At 51.0% G+C, this 17978-nt stretch overlaps 10 protein-coding genes across 10 annotated transcripts; 5 read left to right on the top strand and 5 right to left on the bottom strand.

The window, feature by feature from the left end:
• Positions 1 to 389: 389 nt before the first annotated feature.
• MIND_00885600 (Ectomycorrhiza-regulated small secreted protein) lies at positions 390 to 995 on the bottom strand (the record flags this gene model as incomplete). Its single annotated transcript, XM_037365509.1, has 1 exon — positions 390 to 995. The coding sequence occupies one exon, from the start codon at positions 993 to 995 to the stop codon at positions 390 to 392; it is 606 nt and encodes a 201-aa protein (XP_037218751.1).
• A 2054-nt stretch (positions 996 to 3049) lies between these two features.
• MIND_00885500 (uncharacterized protein) lies at positions 3050 to 4189 on the bottom strand (the record flags this gene model as incomplete). Its single annotated transcript, XM_037365508.1, has 1 exon — positions 3050 to 4189. One exon carries the CDS (start codon positions 4187 to 4189, stop codon positions 3050 to 3052), a length of 1140 nt encoding a protein of 379 aa, XP_037218750.1.
• A 1398-nt stretch (positions 4190 to 5587) lies between these two features.
• Positions 5588 to 6122, bottom strand: MIND_00885300 (Iwr1 domain-containing protein; the record flags this gene model as incomplete). Its single annotated transcript, XM_037365507.1, has 2 exons — positions 5588 to 5948; positions 6004 to 6122. 2 exons carry the CDS (start codon positions 6120 to 6122, stop codon positions 5588 to 5590), a joined length of 480 nt encoding a protein of 159 aa, XP_037218749.1.
• A 792-nt stretch (positions 6123 to 6914) lies between these two features.
• On the bottom strand, positions 6915 to 7624 carry MIND_00885200 (uncharacterized protein; the record flags this gene model as incomplete). Its single annotated transcript, XM_037365506.1, has 2 exons — positions 6915 to 7457; positions 7511 to 7624. The coding sequence occupies 2 exons, from the start codon at positions 7622 to 7624 to the stop codon at positions 6915 to 6917; spliced, it is 657 nt and encodes a 218-aa protein (XP_037218748.1).
• Positions 7625 to 8671: 1047 nt separating this feature from the next.
• Positions 8672 to 9364, top strand: MIND_00885100 (uncharacterized protein; the record flags this gene model as incomplete). Its single annotated transcript, XM_037365505.1, has 2 exons — positions 8672 to 8770; positions 8831 to 9364. 2 exons carry the CDS (start codon positions 8672 to 8674, stop codon positions 9362 to 9364), a joined length of 633 nt encoding a protein of 210 aa, XP_037218747.1.
• A 189-nt stretch (positions 9365 to 9553) lies between these two features.
• MIND_00885000 (uncharacterized protein) lies at positions 9554 to 10232 on the top strand (the record flags this gene model as incomplete). The annotated part of the gene is made up of 2 exons (XM_037365504.1): positions 9554 to 9646; positions 9699 to 10232. The coding sequence occupies 2 exons, from the start codon at positions 9554 to 9556 to the stop codon at positions 10230 to 10232; spliced, it is 627 nt and encodes a 208-aa protein (XP_037218746.1).
• A 61-nt stretch (positions 10233 to 10293) lies between these two features.
• Positions 10294 to 11549, top strand: MIND_00884900 (SET domain-containing protein 5; the record flags this gene model as incomplete). The annotated part of the gene is made up of 5 exons (XM_037365503.1): positions 10294 to 10356; positions 10389 to 10596; positions 10644 to 10942; positions 10992 to 11308; positions 11372 to 11549. The coding sequence occupies 5 exons, from the start codon at positions 10294 to 10296 to the stop codon at positions 11547 to 11549; spliced, it is 1065 nt and encodes a 354-aa protein (XP_037218745.1).
• Positions 11550 to 11914: 365 nt separating this feature from the next.
• Positions 11915 to 14315, top strand: MIND_00884800 (NADPH--cytochrome P450 reductase; the record flags this gene model as incomplete). The annotated part of the gene is made up of 4 exons (XM_037365502.1): positions 11915 to 12163; positions 12218 to 12785; positions 12837 to 13786; positions 13836 to 14315. The coding sequence occupies 4 exons, from the start codon at positions 11915 to 11917 to the stop codon at positions 14313 to 14315; spliced, it is 2247 nt and encodes a 748-aa protein (XP_037218744.1).
• A 224-nt stretch (positions 14316 to 14539) lies between these two features.
• Positions 14540 to 15785, top strand: MIND_00884700 (NADPH--cytochrome P450 reductase; the record flags this gene model as incomplete). The annotated part of the gene is made up of 4 exons (XM_037365501.1): positions 14540 to 14888; positions 14963 to 15631; positions 15681 to 15692; positions 15736 to 15785. The coding sequence occupies 4 exons, from the start codon at positions 14540 to 14542 to the stop codon at positions 15783 to 15785; spliced, it is 1080 nt and encodes a 359-aa protein (XP_037218743.1).
• Positions 15786 to 16889: 1104 nt separating this feature from the next.
• On the bottom strand, positions 16890 to 17709 carry MIND_00884600 (Phosphatidyl-N-methylethanolamine N-methyltransferase; the record flags this gene model as incomplete). The annotated part of the gene is made up of 5 exons (XM_037365500.1): positions 16890 to 16944; positions 16991 to 17065; positions 17112 to 17366; positions 17418 to 17517; positions 17583 to 17709. The coding sequence occupies 5 exons, from the start codon at positions 17707 to 17709 to the stop codon at positions 16890 to 16892; spliced, it is 612 nt and encodes a 203-aa protein (XP_037218742.1).
• Between the last annotated feature and the right edge of the window lie 269 nt (positions 17710 to 17978).

Below are 17978 nucleotides of genomic sequence, written 5' to 3'. Positions count from 1 at the left end.
AACAAACAACAATTCTCTGTCAAGCGTATGATGAGGAGCGGTCCACAAAAGCCCCCGAGTCATGAAGGCAGCGCAAATAGCCCCCCCACATCTCTGCCATGGAAGCATTGCAGGAAGAGCCTAGAGATATCAGTGAAACGGTACTTTATTAAGAATCAATAACTCACAGCAATATCGGTGACCAGACAAGTTTCAAGTTGTCCGATTTAGTCTGCAAACTGTTGGCAAACTGGGAGGGATGTGATTCCGTTGTGCTTGTTTTTGTCCCTTTGGACAAGCGATAGCGCCAGTTGCGCTCGCAGCTCGAGTCTCAAGCACTGATTGAATGATACTCCTGCGAGGCTAACCTGTGCCGGCAAGAACGAACACCGCCCGATTTCAAGGTCTGATCATTTCGTGCGTCCAACCGTCATCATGTAATCATTCTCCTCGTCGGTTTCCGATAGACCAGCGAACAGAACATGCTGGAGGAGGCAGTCTCGCCTGAGAATGCCTACCGCGCGCTCCGCTTTGGGATCGCGGCCGGCCCGCCATCTGGCGTCAAACACGAGATTGACGCGGTTCTGTTGTTTGGGACAGAGACTTTCCCATTCGGCATGCGTGAGCTGGATGTTCAGCGTTCTGTAGATCGCGTCGAGGACGTTCTTGACAGTTACGCCTTGACGATTGCGCGCCTCGGACACCCAGGTCTCGGAGGGGTATACCCCGCATCTGACGCGCAGGGTTGCCACCGGTGGGTGGGTTGCGTGCTGCGAAAGCTCGGAGTCCGAGAGAGGTCGGCAATGTTCGCCGATAGTGTGCACGTGATGTGCCGTCTTTGGGGCCTTGCGGAGGTCCCAGATTACGGGGCAAGTGGATGTCTCTCGTGGCGCGTTGAAGTATCGGAGTAGTGGGTTGAGGGTGGGAGTGTCCATCCGAGACGCAAAGAGAGAATGTCGTGGATTGGAGCACAGTCCTTTTATATGAACTATTCCGGCCTCCGCCCGCAACAGCATAGAATGGGGAAAAGATGCCGCGGAACTGGAAGAACATGAGCGGCACCGACGAGGATCACATTTATTGTGCTGACTGCAATCACATTATTCCAGTAAGCAATTGTTCAAAATAGCAATTCGCAAAAAGGCCGCCAGACAGCAGTTTGACGCCTATTCGGGAAGCACGAGGGCGCCGTTTACAGCTGGGTGTTTCGACGCGCTTCTAGAGAATGGCCAAATAGCTCTGACGGAGAGTGATTCAGAAGCGGTGCTGGCCCCCAGAAACTTGAAGTGTTGGAGTTGCGGACAGCCGCGTAGTCGTTCTGGTGGTGATGGAACAGGAGAATACATGCGCGTTTGGCTCCGTCGTAGATTTGGTCAACGCAGCGGCTGCGCTGGTAGGAAGGTTTAGAGTATGATGGCGGGAAAATGAAGACTTGGGTTGACTCGGATGTGGCATGATTTGTGAAAAAGTACAACATGCCTCGGAATGGGGTAAGTCGATAAAGATCCATGACTACTTACTCCGAATCTGCCCGAAGCTCAGCACCTTGCATCCGTAGAAAGAGGGAGTTGCGTGACGCACCTGTCACAGAATCACAGGATCGTGACATATCCGAGTCACACTACGGACAACGTTCGTTGACGCTTCAAGCCTGAGGCCTCAGCGCCAGTGTCGACGAGCGAATCGACGAAGGATATGTATGGACTGCGAGTGATATGTCAACCCCCTCATCAGTCTTATGGGCCGACCACTTCATTACCTCAATAAACTTGAATAAAGGCACAAGAGGGTACTTCTCAACATTCGACAGTTCAACAGAGTTTAACAAGCCCGTCTATGTAGTAGTCCCACATATAGGTATGCCTTACTCATGACTGTCATCTGTGAATTTCCCGCAGCCATTTTTATCTAACTGCTTATTTCCAGACCACAAAATCAAAACCGCCTGCCGATGTCCTTCGTGTGAGCATTAGCGAGGGGAACATCCTCTTCGACAATCGAACGATGGAGAAATAGCTACCGAATGCGTCCCTTATCGACTGGGCGGACCTCGTCGCAGGTGGACCAGAAAAGCAGCACTCTTTCTGGACCAATGCATGTTGATCGCAACTGTAACGAGACAAAAGCCTGAAACGATTCACGGTCTGCGTTCAACATCCAAAGCTTCGTTCTCGTACTCATCTTGAACAGGAAATATCTCTATTCATAACACTCGAGAGTCGAAACTCTGGAGGTTCAACCGCGAAAGGAGAATTCTCAGCACGAAATATGCCAGAGCTATTGAAAATGTGTCGGTTTCGAAGACGATCAGAGAGAAAGAACGCACTGGGGCATAAATCTTGCTCTTGCACCATGAAATGCCTCGGTTATCGTCTTCCAAGCTTTGACCTCTGCGTCACGTCTTATCTGGCGCGTCTGACCATTTGCTTCTACGATGTCATTGGTATAATCGCAGCACGCAGTTGATCCAGATTCCACAGACGGTGACGCGAAATGAGGACACCTTCGGGGACCATGATACCAGCACCGCCCTCAGCGCGTTGGTAGTATTGCTCTATAATATCTCGGTCGGAATAGTCTTGGACGCGCGGTTACGCGTCAGAGCGCTCATGCCTGCAAAAAGTACGTTCAGATATTAGTAAATAAACGCAAGTATTCAGCCATATACCAACGCATTTTGGAATGAAGGGGAGTCATCTCGTGTTGTAGACGATCGTTTCATTGGTTTTTTATGCGCCGATGAGGGGTGCGAGGAATCATCCTCCGTTTTGCCGTCGTTATAAATCAGCGAGGACGATGGGTATGGGTGAGTGATATATGCCCTACTTGTAAGGAAGTAAGCTCAAAGTGAATTGGAGTGCTTACCGTAAAAATTCCTTGTTGCCAATCTCAGAAAGTACAAACTCACAGGATGCAGTGATCGTCATCGTCATCAGCATGGTGCTTGCAAAGTTGAAACACCCTTCCACTGTTTGTACCAAACATTACGAACCAGGTTGCATAAGTAGGAGGAAATTACGATTAGGCCGGCTGTAAATCGATACGTAGAGTCACTGTTAGCGGTTTCCAGTCACCGCAACGTCCGCAGCTTGTTAATAACATCGCTCATGTCGCCCTGATTCCACTCGCCCTCCCAGCCACGCTCCGCTCGTATCACCTTGGAGTCCCGATTGCGTCGAGCTGGGATACTGTTACTAGAGCTGGGGACAGAATTGGGGGCCAAGAACTGGTCCATGTAGAGCGTGTCCGGTCTGGCGGCTCCTCCCATCGCTATTGTCGACGACGAGGCCTGCGACTCGACACGCAAATGTCCATAAGCATGATGGATGTGCGAATCTACGCGCGGTGGTCGAATTGCTCTTGGGGATGGGACTTTATCATCCGCCGTCATGTCTACTCCTTCATCGATATCTGAATCGCCGCCTCTATCTTTCGGATTCGGCGGAAAGACTGCCAGGGAAGGTGGCCGGAAGGCAATAGGACTAATTCTGTCCCCGCGGTCGTCAGGCACGTCATCGTTGGCGTACCACCCGCCCTCTGGCGTGTAGAACGCGTTTGAGGTGGAAAATGACGGCAATTTGGCATCCGCCCCCCGAGTTGGGCTCGGGAACTCGTCATCCGAAGGCGAGACGAAATAGGATACGTCAGGAATATTGTACTTCGGGTACCTCTGAATCGGCTCGCCGAGCATTCGTGCAGCTTTGTCTGATCGTCTCGCGGGGATATGGTCTTCAATTGTGAGATCTTCGTTGAGGCTGAGATCGTCTCCGGGATGAACGTGTGTTTCTTGAAGCGGGAGTGACGACCTTGGTAGTCGGGGAAGCTCGTATGGGGAAGACGCGGCAGATGAGGGTGTAGTTCCACTCCTGGTAAGTGAGGGCGACGGTAATGGGGGCGGAATCTCCAATGGCGGAGGGAAGTGAGAATTCAATGAGGAGTTGCTGGATTTCTTCCGCCGAAGACTGAGGAATGAGGGTCGGCGGGGCACAGAGTTACTTCCAGTCCCACTGGAAGATGGTCGCGGACTGGCGGTAGAGTCTGAGTCCTTCCCCTTGTCCCTCTTCTTCGTTTTGTCCAGCTTGATGAGTGGCTTCGGCGCTTTCGCGACGTTCGATTCATAGGCGACATACATCGACGGCGGGGATCGGGGTCGACGCTGCTTGTTTGACCCAGTTTCCAAAGAAGTATTGCTCGAGCGAGCACCATTCATGCTGAGCACAAACCGCGGTGTGTCCGTTGTTCAGGAAGAAAAGAGGGACGAGCCCGACAATGTAGCATCTTGGCAGCAGAAAAGACTGACAGGCGTGCGCATCATGATGAGCGTGATACCCGACTCCGACGCTAGATCGTGATAGGCGCAGACGCCAAAACAAGTATATTTGAACCGCGGAGATTTTGCTTGCGTAGCCCCCGAAACACGTCAGAAGGCTGCGACACAATGCAGAAATCTCAAACTACCAGAAAAAGTAAGATCATCAATATGTGGAGGGGGAAGGAGAGGTTGAGGAAAAGGAAGCTTTGAGGAAACTTCCGGACGGGCGAGCTAAAAGCTGGCAGATCATGTTGACACTTGGCCCACAAGCCAAGAAGCTCTGTAAAACAAACGTCGGATCACGACGAGCGACAGTCCGACAACCATCGCCTAAAAAATTGTACTCTGGATTTGGCAAAGTGGGCCAGCGAAAAATTTTGAGACTATTTAGAGTCTGAAACATCATATATTGCGAGAGACAAAAGCAGGGCTAACCATGGTCTTCTCGCAGGGTCCATAAACCAGCTACACATGCGCCCTAGTCCCTAAGTCTCAATCAATATCTCCTCCTGGGTCTTCGTGTAAAGATGACTTCGTCAATGGAGAACGACATAGTCGGTGATCCTTTCTCCAAAGGTGACTTGTGTCGACAGATTTGGCTTGTGAGCTTGTTTATCAGCACTGTCACGGTGCCCTGAATTGAACAATTTTTAGACTGAAGTCTTGAAGTCGGCGAATGAGCAACGAATGAGAGATGTAATCGACCCCTTTGCAGAGCTACACTCACCGGCAGGCGCAGATTGAGCGTTTCCCATACAGTTACATAAATACTTGCAATCCCATCGATCATATCAGGTAGAGAAAACAACAACGTTGGGAACGAAGAGGCCATCGTCAACGAGCCACTTTTGCTATCGTCCGAGCCTGAGGATATATGCACATCACTACTGTTGCCTGTACAGTTTTGCTTGACCGAATAGTATTTTAGACGTTGTCTCGGGTTGGCTGTCGGAGACATAGTGTAGGATTCAAGTTGCCACCTGGTTGCCACAGAAATTCAATCGCAAGCCTCTGAGAACGTGGGATCGCGTAGGATTGACAATGACCTCCAGCCGGCATGGGAAATGGTTGGTGGAAGATGGACGCAAAGAGTAAACGGGCCACGTGTGATCAAAGAGGAAATCGCTGTTGAATTTCTCGACAACTGTCTTCACTGTTGAATGATACTTCACTTGAAACAAGTGGATGTTTCCCCGTTCTCTACTAGCGGTACTACATGGTGGCTAGGATTTATATAACAGCGCCCTGCGTAAGATAATGCCCCAATATCAAACCATAAAATAGAATACCACCGTCTCACAGCATCGACAGCATTTCCGGATACCCTTTCCCTCGCGCGGTGCTAACAAGACGGCCCTCCATGTCGAACACCTCCTTCACATCGTAGTCCGTCAGGAAGTACCGTTGGACCGCAACAGGATCTTGCAGCGCCTGCGAGGCTTCCCGTTTGCGCCAGTCCGTTAGGGAGTACCGGACGCTGCTTCCAAGTATGCGGCATTCGTCGTGATAATGGGGTAGAGAGACTTTCGTGCCTTGAACGAGCACGCTCAACGGCGCTGGGATTCGTTCGCTGTTGTGGGAGGAGGACAAGCCGCCGCCAAACCGACTTGAAGGAAAGGCATTGGGGTCGACTCGGGAGTGTGGGCGGAGGGTATGACTGCACCAGAGAGGTCAGCGTTGCCGAGAGTCAACAGGGATAGCACGCGGCGCACGATAAGTTTTGTGGCCTGTCGTGGAGGCTTGCGGGCCTGCTGCTTGATTGCGGAAGAGGCGAGATGGGTGCTCCCCATGCGGAAGTGTTGAGCCCATTCTCCGGGATGAAGTCAGCCATGGTCTGTTGAACGGCGGTGTCGTCGAAAGCAAAGGGTAAGAGTTAAAAAACCGGCAGTAAATCGCCCGGTTTTACGTAATGCATTCCGGCTCAAGCAGCATGTACTCCGTCAAGGCGTCGACCCATAGCTTGCCCGGCCGATGCCCGACTCGATTAGACGAAGAGGGCGAGAGGGCTCGGGGAGTGCAATGGCTTCAAGAATAGACAAGCTCAAGAAGCTGATCCCTGACTGATCCTCTGCCCGGCTGACCTGGGCTGACCTCTGTTCCCCTTCCCACCGTCTGTCCTTGCTTCGCGCTACCATCTGAATCTGGCTACTTACCAATCATGTCTCGACGAGTTGCAACCCCTTGTGCAACCCATGAAGCTTTCCGACCCCGTATAAGGCATGAATGCTCATATGATCAAGACATCACCAGCTGAGTGCAACGCCTCAAGTTGTCAAAACGGCTGAACTATGTATGTCTGAACACGATTCAAAAAGTCAGAGTCTTCTTCCTCGACCTGTGTACTATGCTCTTCACTACGACAGCGAGGCGAGAAATGCCATCCTAGTTCAAGTTTGTCGAACTGGATGCCAGTGGATGGCAATAAGTCACAAGAGATACTGCCAACAGCCGTTTAGTCGATGTCCTGAATATGCCCTCGATTCAAACTCCAAATACCACCATGCCAAATGGCCCGGCTGGCCGCCTAAACCTCATCCCAACCCGACTCCCCGAGCGCATGGGAAATCGAGTCTCTGTGCAAGTCCACAATCGCGTCGACCGGGCCCCACCCACTCATGTGATATCATGGGGAAACTGAAGCATACAAGTCGTGGGCGTTATATTTGATATTGTAGTCCTTAGAATCCGGATATACTCTCGACTCAAGCTCCAAATACCACTTCGGCGCCTCGACATCTTCCCAACCGAGCTCGTGGAAAATGTCGGTGCAGATATCCGCCATAGCATCGACCCAGCGTGGCTTCTGCGGGGTACGTGCCAAGAATGTCCCGTAGATGTGGAACAATTGGAACACGTCGTCGTCTGAGTCAACGACGTCCGTCCCGATGTACTTGGGGAAGTCGCCGTCAATTGAGTCCTGTAGATACTTGGTTATAGCTTTCCCCGGCGCGTATTTTGTTCGGTCTCTGAGCTCTTTGACAGGTATTCTATCCTGCATCGCGTATAGCTTCGCAGCGGTGGCATCGAGGTCCCCATTCTTGTCGAAACGGAAGGGAAACCCATAGATGAAGCCTGGCGGGTCTTGACTCTTTCTTGAGCACTCGTAATATTCCTCTGGGAGGCTTGCGAACGGTTGATTTTTGCGCATATAGCCGAGTATCAGTTTCTGTGGGCGGGCGAGTTGCTTAGCAGAAGAAACACCGCTGAAAGGGTTGGCACCTCATTATAAGGCAATATTTCGGCTCGATAGTAGAACATGTTTGAAGTTTTGGACTCCATGCGGACGACGGACTCGAAGGGAGTAGCTCTAGATCTGGCTTCGACGTTGGACATCGTGGTTGAGGATGAGTGTGTGACAAGTTGACTACTTGTTCGTTTGTCCATCTTCATAATTGAATCTAGCACATGCAAAGGGAAACGACAGTGGTGGACTTGGATTTCAAGTTTCAATTACAGTAATATTAGTGTGATGGATCCGGACTATGCAACTGCTTTAAAAATATCACAGAGTCAAGTGCGGGACGACCGCAACTTGAAGGACCGAAAGGTTCGCTACGTTAGCGGCATACTATCATATCCGCCTGTCCCAGTGACCAAAGTTGTAGTCAGCAACATGGTCCTCCGTCACCGAGCTCATTATGTTGTAATCAGTGAAATGCGAATACACATAAAAACCACCTTGGAGCCTCGACATCATCCCAACCGAGCCCACGGAAAATCTGTGTGCAGGCTTTCGCCATGACATCTACCCACTCTGGCTTATGCGGAGTATAAGCCGTGAATGTCCCGTAGATATACTTAGAACAGGTGGAAGATGTTGTCTTTTGAGTCGACCAAGTGCGTCCCGATGCATTTGGGAAAGTCGCCTTCGATGTGATCGCGCAGATATTGGGTGATAGCCTTCCCTGGCGTATATATTTCTCTGATTCGCAGTGCTTCGATGGGTATTTTGTCTTGCATAGCTTACAACTTGTCGGCAATAGCATCGAGGTTTGTAAAGCGAAAGGGAAAGCCATACAAGAGGCATGGCGGATCTAGACTCTTTTGGGAGCAGGAGTAGTATTCTTCCGGAAGCTCTGTAAATGGCTGGCATGTGCGCATATCGCTAAGTAGTAGTTTCTGTGGGGGGGGGCTAGTAAGTTGTTGCACTACGAAATTAAGCTGGGCGAACCCACTGCGAACCCGGACGGCGGAAAACACAAACAAAAAACCTCATTGTACGGGAGTGTAGGAGGCGGGTAGTCTGAGTGTAGCGGTATTATGTCGACAGTGGCATCGTCGGGCGTCGCAGCTGATTTTGCGAGGATCGACCGTCATTGTGGTTGAAAGAAGCTGAGAGGTCACGGTGTCAGTGTGACCTCTCAGTCTTTTCGAACCCTCATGTCAGGTCGAGGTACAGTCAAGCATCATGATTCCTCACCTCCAGTGCCACAGCAGCCTCACAATTTCATTATGATTCCTATACTTCCTTACAACAAGGTACTTCCGCCAAGCTTCAAGTTTTCGCTGTACTGTAATGCTCAAGTTCACGCACGATAGAAACTGACACTTGGCTACATGCGTAAAAACCAGCCATTTCATTTAGACGAGCTTCCGGAAGAATACTACCCATGCTCTGGCAAAAGCGACCGCCCGCCAGATTTTGTCTTTGGCTTTCCTTTTCGTTTTGCTAAGGGCGACCAGGATCTTACCGGCACTGCTGCAAAATTGTATGCCATGCAAGACAAAATACCAGACGAGAAGTTCCGGGATCGAACCAAATATGGTGCTGCACGCGCCATCGCGGAATACGTTCGCGACTCCATTGACGGCGACTTTATCGACTATATCAACCCCTGCCCTGTTGATACTAACGAAGATATTTACCTCGTTTTTCGCCTCTATGCTTCATTTATGCCCGCCTCCCCCCGTCCCCCAGATTGGGTTGCGCAGCTGGCCGAAATCGCGAAGGATATTCTGCAGGAGCTGGGGTGGGAGGATGTGGAGGAACCCGGCTGGTATCTGGATGTTATGAGCAAGGCTACAGAGAACCATGCCGACTACAACTTTGGTAGCTCGTGGAGACGTTATTAGGACTCCATGCATCGACACGCGTCAGTTCATCTGACTCAGTTCCTGTACTTGATAATCCCGTGCAATGTGACTAGACGTGTATGTCATGCCATCAACTAAACGTTAACGCAAACCCTCACCGCCCAAGAAGACAATGGACAAACAATGTGTGTTTATGACCGTGACATAAACACACGCTCTTCCTCCCCCATGTCTATCCAGCGAGCAACCACACTAGTTGACGAACGAACAGCTCAGACCACTGAGAAATATATTCTCATCCCAGTTCTGCCTTATAATGAGGTACCACTCTGAAGCGTACCATTGACGCCAGTGTGCTAAAGCAATAATTCAGAAACTGCGACTAGGCTACATGCGCCGAAACCAGCCTTTTCCTCTGGATAAACTACCGGAGGAATACTACCCATGCTCTCGCAAAAGCGACCGCCCGCCAGATTTCGTCTTCGGTTTTCCGCTCCGTTACGCTGAGGGCGACCAGGATCTCACCCGTACTGCTGCGAAATTGTATGCTATGCAAGACAAGATTCCGGATGAGGACCTACGAAACAGGACCAAATACGGACCTACGCGCGCCATAGCCAAATACATCAGCGAATCTATCGACGGCGATTTTATTGACTACATCAGCCCCTGCGAAGTCGACACCGACGACGACATATATATTCTTTTCCGTCTCTTCGCTTCGTATATACCGACCTCCCCCAGTCCACCGTACTGGGTTGAACAGCTGGCCAAAATCGCCAAGGATATTTTGCGGGAGCTTGGGTGGGATGACGTGGAAGAGCCTGGCTGGTACTTGGATGTCATGAGCAAGGCTACGGAAGACTATGCTGACTACAACTTTGGCAGCTCGTGGAGACGTTATTAGGACTCATATTTCCTGTACTTACTGTAATCCCGTGCAATGTGACGAGACGTGTTTTCAAGTCATGACATCAACTAAACGCAAACCACCACCGCCCAAGAAACCTCCTCAGGCACGCGATGCCTTGGTCAGCTTTCATGAATGCTTACATATTCAAAGCGTTTCTCCTTTGGCCTGCGCCTAGGTCTCGCGTTCGTTGTGGCAGTTGTTGCCTATCTCTTTACCAATGGCGCTAATGCCCCCAACCGGCCTGCATTCGAGGTCGTTCGGATCCCAGGAAAGGGAAAAGGCTTGATTGCTCAACGAGATATCCAACAAGGAGAGCTTCTCATACGAGAAAAGCCGCTATTTCGTGTTCCATCGTCAAGTAACTACTCGTATTTGCGTGTTTTGCTCCACTGAACGTCTCTGCAGCCACTGAATCCCCCCAACAACTAGTTTGGAAGCTGCTTCAGGCGACTAGCGCAGAAGGACAGGCTGCGTTCTGGGACCTCTCGTATGTGAACCTTCCGGAGACTGTGACGCAACGAGATCATGTCGCGCTGGCAATTTTCGAAACGAATGCGGTCGCTGCTGGGCAGCAAGTGGGGATATTTCCGGGAATGGCCAGACTGAACCATGGGTGCTCAAGCGCATTCAATGCGGTCTATACGTGGAGAGAGAGCGAGCAAATGCTATATGTGCATGCGTTAAGGAATATCTCCAAGGGCCAGGTTTGCTATGGTAGCTCCTCTCTCGTCGCGACTAAACTGCGACTGATAGGAACTGCTTACAACTTACACGGACACCAAACGACCACGGAACGAGCGACGAGCTTTCCTTTCTTCTCATTACGGATTTGAGTGCACTTGCGCGGTGTGCTCTCTGGACAATGCTGGCTCACTTGCGTCCGACCGGCGGCTGACGTCTATTTCCGAGTTTTATCGGTACTTTGCGACGTGGGGCAATGGTGACATTACTGGTGTCGAGGCGATTGAGGCTATTAATAACATCTGGAAACTGGAAGAGGAAGAAGGCTACTGGAGCGAACGTGGGCGACTGGCAGCGGACGCAGTGTGGATAGCTGCTGCCCATTCTGAGTACGTGTTTATCTATAAACCGCGCGATATCTATCGAAAGAAGCATGCTGATTTCACTGCCAGTTTTTCTGCCGTACGGAGCTGGGCCAGGCTCGCTGCCAAATGGTATACGATAGAGTTAGGTGGAGACAGCGAGACTGTTTTGGAAGTTGTCAGGTTCGCTGCTAATCCCAAGGCACACACTGCGTGGAATTCAAGGGAGCCGTTGCCGGTGGGCGGTCCATGGCCATCGGCTGGTTGAGTAACGGTCAATTGGTCAAGATCTTTGGGGCTTTTGAGCAAGAATCGACTCGGGCCAAGGCCGATCGCAGCAGTTGGCTGTTGGCCGTGGAGCACGATGATAAAACGGAAAGTCGGTTAGTCCAGGCCGACCGAGACTGGGTAGAATATTGTAGAACGATCTGTACTCTTCACTCGAGAAAGCTTTCGCTGTCGGCAACAGGCTAACCCGCGTGACAACCGTGTGACTGACGTGATTTGTGATTTTGATCAGGCTTCGCCACGTCTTATCCTTAGACCGTCCTTGCTCTACATAAACCAGAGCTGGGCTTGTCGGTTCCTCTTTTATTCTCGGTGATTCCCCTTCTTCTTATATCCCCCCTCATTATGGATTTGGACTCAGACACCCAATCACCAGTTCTACCCTTGGTCGCTGTCTCCTCTATTCTCCCTCGCATGGCTTCCAGCTCGTCCTCAGACGTAGTAATCATCGGCCTCGGGGTTGTGCTTGCAGCCCTCTATCTCTTCCGCGAACAACTCTTCACTCCCGCCAAACCTAAAGTCGCACCGCTTCCAACGAAGGCAGCAAATGGCTCAGGAAATCCTCGAGACTTCATTGCGAAGATGAAGGAGGGTGTACGTGGCACTATTTACTCCACCTACTTCACTCTGGCTCACCCTGTACCACAGAAAAAACGTATTGTGATCTTCTACGGCTCACAAACGGGCACAGCGGAGGAGTATGCCATCCGACTGGCCAAAGAGGCAAAAACCAAATTTGGCCTGGCTTCCCTTGTATGCGACCCGGAGGAATACGACTTCGAGAACCTCGACCAAGTTCCGGAGGACTGTGCGGTATTTTTCGTTATGGCTACCTATGGCGAGGGAGAACCGACTGATAACGCTGTTACTCTTATGCAAAACCTGAACGACGAGTCATTCGAGTTCAGCAATGGCTCCCGCAGACTGGACGGACTCAAATATGTCGTTTTCGCCCTCGGAAACAAGACATACGAGCACTACAATCTCATTGGCCGCCAAGTTGACCAATATGTCTCCAAAATGGGCGGTATCCGAATTGGTGAACGCGGTGAGGGTGACGATGATAAGAGCATGGAGGAGGACTACCTAGAATGGAAAGACGGCATGTGGGAGGCCTTTGCGACTGCAATGGGGGTTGAAGAAGGCCAGGGCGGTGACTCTGCGGACTTTGCCGTTTCGGAGCTTCCCAATCACCCCGCAGAGAAAGTCTATCTTGGTGGGTCCCAACACGTTTCATATCTGATTGTTGTGATCTAATCTTGACCAGGTGAACTCTCGGCTCGTGCGCTTACCCGGACCAAAGGTATTCACGATGCCAAGAACCCGTACCCTGCGCCACTTGCCGGATATCGGGAGCTCTTCCAGTCCACAGCTGACCGAAATTGTGTCCACATCGAGCTCAACACGGACGGATCTGGCATCACTTACCAACATGGAGATCATGTCGGTGTCTGGCCATCCAACCCCGATATGGAGGTTGACCGTCTACTCTGTGTCCTCGGTCTTTGGGATAAAAAGGACAACACCATCGGTATCGAATCGCTCGACCCTGCACTGGCCAAAGTCCCCTTCCCCGTTCCCACGACATACGCTACCGTTCTCCGCCATTATATCGACATCAGCGCTGTCGTTGGACGTCAAATCCTCGGTGCTCTCTCCAAGTTTGCCCCATCACCAGAGGCTGAAGAGTTGCTGAAGAATCTTAATTCCAACAAGGAAGAGTATCATAACGTCGTCGCCAATGGTTGCTTGAAGCTGGGTGAAGTTTTACAGCTGGCTGCTGGCAACGACCTTGTCGCTCACCCGACACCGGAAAACACAACGGCATGGGCCATCCCCTTCGACATCATCGTTTCCGCGATTCCTCGTCTTCAACCCCGTTACTACTCCATTTCTTCGAGCCCCAAGTTACACCCGACCTCGATCCACGTTACTTGTGTCGTGCTGAAATACGAGTCGGTTGATGCACCCAAGGTCCAGCCAAGATGGGTATTCGGTGTCGGTTCCAACTTCCTGCTCAACCTCAAGTATGCGGCTGCCGGTGAAACACAGCCGCTGTTGGCTTCTTCTGGTCCAGTTCCGACATATGCTATTGAAGGCCCTCGCGGCGCATACAAGAGCGAGTCGGTCTATAAAGCTCCCGTCCATGTCCGGCGTTCAACCTTCCGTCTGCCCACCAATCCCAAGAGCCCGGTTATCATGATTGGTCCCGGAACTGTAAGTCGCTAATTCTTGCTATCTGAGCAGTTTATAACTTGAATATCAGGGTGTTGCGCCTTTCCGTGGGTTCGTTCAAGAGCGTGTTGCCCTGGCTCGCCGAACGATCGAGAAAAATGGTCCTGATGCGCTTGCCGATTGGGGCCAAATTTCGCTATTCTATGGTTGCCGGAAATCAACGGAGGACTTCTTGTATAAGGATGAATGGCCGCAATACGCGGAAGAGCTCAAGGGAAAATTCAAGCTGCACACTGCGTTTTCGCGTGAGCCGCCCTATAAACCGGATGGAAGCAAGATCTACGTTCAGGATTTGGTATGGGAGGACCGGGAACACATTGCCGACGCTATCATCAATGGCAAGGGATATGTCTATATCTGTGGCGACGCGAAGAGCATGAGCAAGGCTGTTGAGGAGGTGCTTGCGCGCATTCTTGGGGAGGCCAAGGGCGGCTCTGCGGAGGTGGAGGGTGCGGCGGAGGTCAAGCTGTTGAAGGAACGGTCACGACTGATGCTGGATGTGTGGAGTTGAACGTTGGGGGGGTGTGGGTCCCTGCTCTCTCTCTTTGATTAATCATTCATTGCCATTTTTTGCCCCTAATGCATGCCCTCCTGTTATACAATGGTGGATTCTAGCCAGGATTAATCCTAGTAGAACGAGGTGTAATTGGGTAGTACGACTAGAACTTTAGATGCATCGACTGCAAATTCGCACTTGTTGGGGAAGTTAAGTTTTGTGACAGCGGACTTCTTTTTATGCTTCCACTGCGGTCGTCACTCAGACCGCGTATCCTCTCTCGCCAGCTCACATGGACGGTGCCAACTAGAAGTATTTCTCAGCTGGAGAGTGACAAGCAACAACAAGAAGATCGCAAGGCAAACCCGATTCAACCCCAGGCTGGTCCTTCCAGCTCTCATCCCCAACCCTCCGAGCTGGCGGCCAGACTACGAAATTGGTCTGAAAACACCGCCATTGCTGTACGGACCCGCGCAGACGAGTTCTCATCGTCGACCAGGACAACGCTGTCCCAGCTAGGTCTGCATCTGAATCGGATTACCGGGTATGAGGAGATAGAGGCACTGAAGCGACGGGTGGTTGAACAGGGTGTGTATGTGTCTTGCTTTATTCCCACCGCAAAAACTGACCAAGGCTGCCTCTTCAACTTCCTTCATAAACAGAATCCCACATCAACGACGCGCGTAATGCCGCCCGTGCTGCCAAAGCCGCATACGACCTTGCCGTGTTGCAACGTTCGAACTCCCAGCGCGAGATAAACGACCTCTTGCAGCGAAAGTCTACATGGAATCACGCTGATATTGCCCGGTTCACCACACTTGTCCCCCAAGACCACGTCTTGGAGCAGCAGGAAACTACTGCTCGGGCAGCGGTTCACGACTCGGAAGAAGCGGTTGAGGTCGCATTCACAGAGCTTATGCGTACTATCTTGGCGCGCTATCACGAAGAGCAGGTGTGGTCGGACAAGATCAGGAGCGCGTCGACATATGGGAGTTTGGCCGCGCTAGCGCTGAACTTGCTCGTCTTCGTCACTGCGATTATATTCGTTGAACCTTGGAAGCGGAGGAGACTCGCGATGACATTTGAGAAGAAGATTGAGGAGATGGAGGCGGAGTATAAAGGCGTTGTAGAGGCAGGGATGGCGGATATCGCAAGAAAGATTGAGAAAGTCGTGGCGGAAACTCGGGCTCTTTCTAATGCTGAGGAGGAGAAGACACCAACACCCCCACCAACACAATCACCGACCGAAGGTTCACTGCCCAATCGAGTATGGAACAAAACGCGCGATCCGGAGGTTGCAGGGACTCTGGCGGGCGTTGCGGCTGCGGCAGGTATAATTAGTTGGGCTATCCAATCGTGGTTAGCCTGATATGTACACAGGTGAACAGCTTTGTTTGTCTTTGGCATGCTTATATTATGCTCACTCCATCGACAGTAGAGCAATGTTTAAAGGCCATTTTAATACGACAGAATCGTGCTACGTAGGTCATTCTGTCATCCACATCCCTCATTTGCTGCTCCCTCAAGATAGTATCTTCATTGTGCGACCATGTGTAGGTCATCTTTCTTCCTTATTCGCCATTATATCAGGTCAAGGGATGGTCAAGTGCCGCCACAGCCGGTCACCGCCAGGCTCTCAATATCAGCTTTACCCCCCTAACTTCCTCGAGTGGAACGAGGTTTGGGGCCGCCGTCTGAGCATACTAACATAATGACAACTTGAAGAAACCGTTTACTGGACTCCCCGAAGAATATTATTGCTGCTCAGGCAAGAGCCACTGCCCACCGACCTTCGCTATGAAAGCAACGCCGACCTGGATGCGACTACAGCCAAGTTGCATGCGAGGGAAGACGAGATTCCCGTCGAGGCAGGGAGAAGTGATCGTGGATTATATCCATACTTGGGCGAGTTCCTTGCTCGACCTATATCAATCCCTGCCAGGTCGACACCAACGACGACCTTTCTATGGTTTCTCGCCTCTTCGCGTCGTATATGCTGTCCTCCCCCCCAGCTGGCGAAGGAATCCAACACGAGCTTCGGCGGGATGACGTCGAAGAGCCTTGGACATTGTCCCAGTAAGCTCGGCTACGGAAGACCATGTGCTGAATACAACTTTAGCTTCCACTGGTCCGATATAGACGTCAGATATGGGCTCCATCCTCAAGTGCATGGTGATACTCGGAATAGCGCGTCATTCGCAGGTCATGCACTTCCCCTCATTTCCCTACACCAACTAGCTTGACAGTAGAGATGTCGATTATAATGCATCCTTCTAAAATGTTGTTTTGTAGAGTAATCATGCTAATTCGGAATAAAAGTTGTACCACATCCATCACACATTGGCAAGCCGTAAACTTGTGGTCGCATTTGGGTCGCATTCTAAGTATGGCACTGCGATGTTTCCTGACGCCCATACATAAGGCTCGGTCCAAGATTCAAGTTGCTGTTAAGCACTACTACTATTAGGTATACCAATTTGAAGCACTGAAGCGAAGCGCGAACGGTAACGCACTCGAGACATGTTCTAAAATTTATGCAGCGGTGTGAGATGATTCTAAAGCCAACTCGGTTCGTTCGCCCCTTCCTTTCTACTGGCTATATTTCTCATTTTTGACATTCGAGTAGATCATGTCTGTGAATGGCCTATACGAAAAATTGAGCGTCATGAAACCTGCTGGCAAGTCCGTACCCTTCATAATGCAACGCAACAGAATACACCAGATGGACATAGAGAGAGATCAACAACCCAACTGGTCGCTCGTACCTACAATCGAACGTGAGAAAATTTTTGACAGTCGCTGCACACTCACCAAAGCGCGGCACCGATGAAACACATCTTCGCTCCAATGTACATCGGGTTATCCAGCCAGTTGTACGGAAAACTCGTTACGCGTTCTTCTTTGAGAATACCAAAGTAGTCTCCGCAGAATGTACCATAGAAACCGAGTTGGTAGTAGGAAATTGCGACGAGGAAGTTGCCAGTGCCGAATATGATCCAGGCAAGGATGGTCTGAATTGGGTAAGGAAGGCGATACTGGGGTTGGTCGTGGAGAGCAATCTTGTAGCTAATAAACAAGGTGTGAGTAGGTCATGACGCGTCGCAGGAAACACTGTACAGAACGTCGCGCAAAAGACCCGCAAGGAAGATCGCTGTGCCCAGAATACTGCATGCTGTTCGGGCCCCAATGAGCTTGGTCAGTGTGTGGTTCTTATATTCTGGAGAAGTGCAGTGGTAATATAAGCAGACGTTGAAAGGAGACATATCAAGATTCAAAAACAACCATTTCGCCCAATGATATTCCATACGATGGGACTGGCGGAGATGGAGACCAGGCTAATGTACAGCGAAGGCCGCGAGAGGTCCACAAGAGCGCTGTAGTGCTCAACAGCGTCAATGATATTCGACATGAAAGTGGTAGGGTTGCGAATTCGAGGTGTCGTGAAGAATCATCGCTGATAGGCCGGCAAAGAGCTCGAGGCGTGAAAAGGGAATCAGACAGCGGGAACCGGAAGCGGCAGTATGATGTCAGCACTGTATGCCATTGGCCCTCGCGATTGCTTCGTGCAGGAAGTGAGATAGGTCACCGTCAAGTTGTGGATGAGACGGAACAAGCGATCTGTCACAGCCATGTGTGACATTCGAAAAAGAAGGTGATGTGTGTGTCCTCGAAGTCTGC

This window comes from Mycena indigotica (assembly GCF_014461135.1).
Source record: "Mycena indigotica strain 171206Taipei chromosome Unknown Mind.scaff0007, whole genome shotgun sequence".
Classification (NCBI taxonomy): Eukaryota; Fungi; Basidiomycota; class Agaricomycetes; order Agaricales; family Mycenaceae; genus Mycena; species Mycena indigotica.
This window is presented reverse-complemented; position numbering and strand designations above follow the sequence as displayed.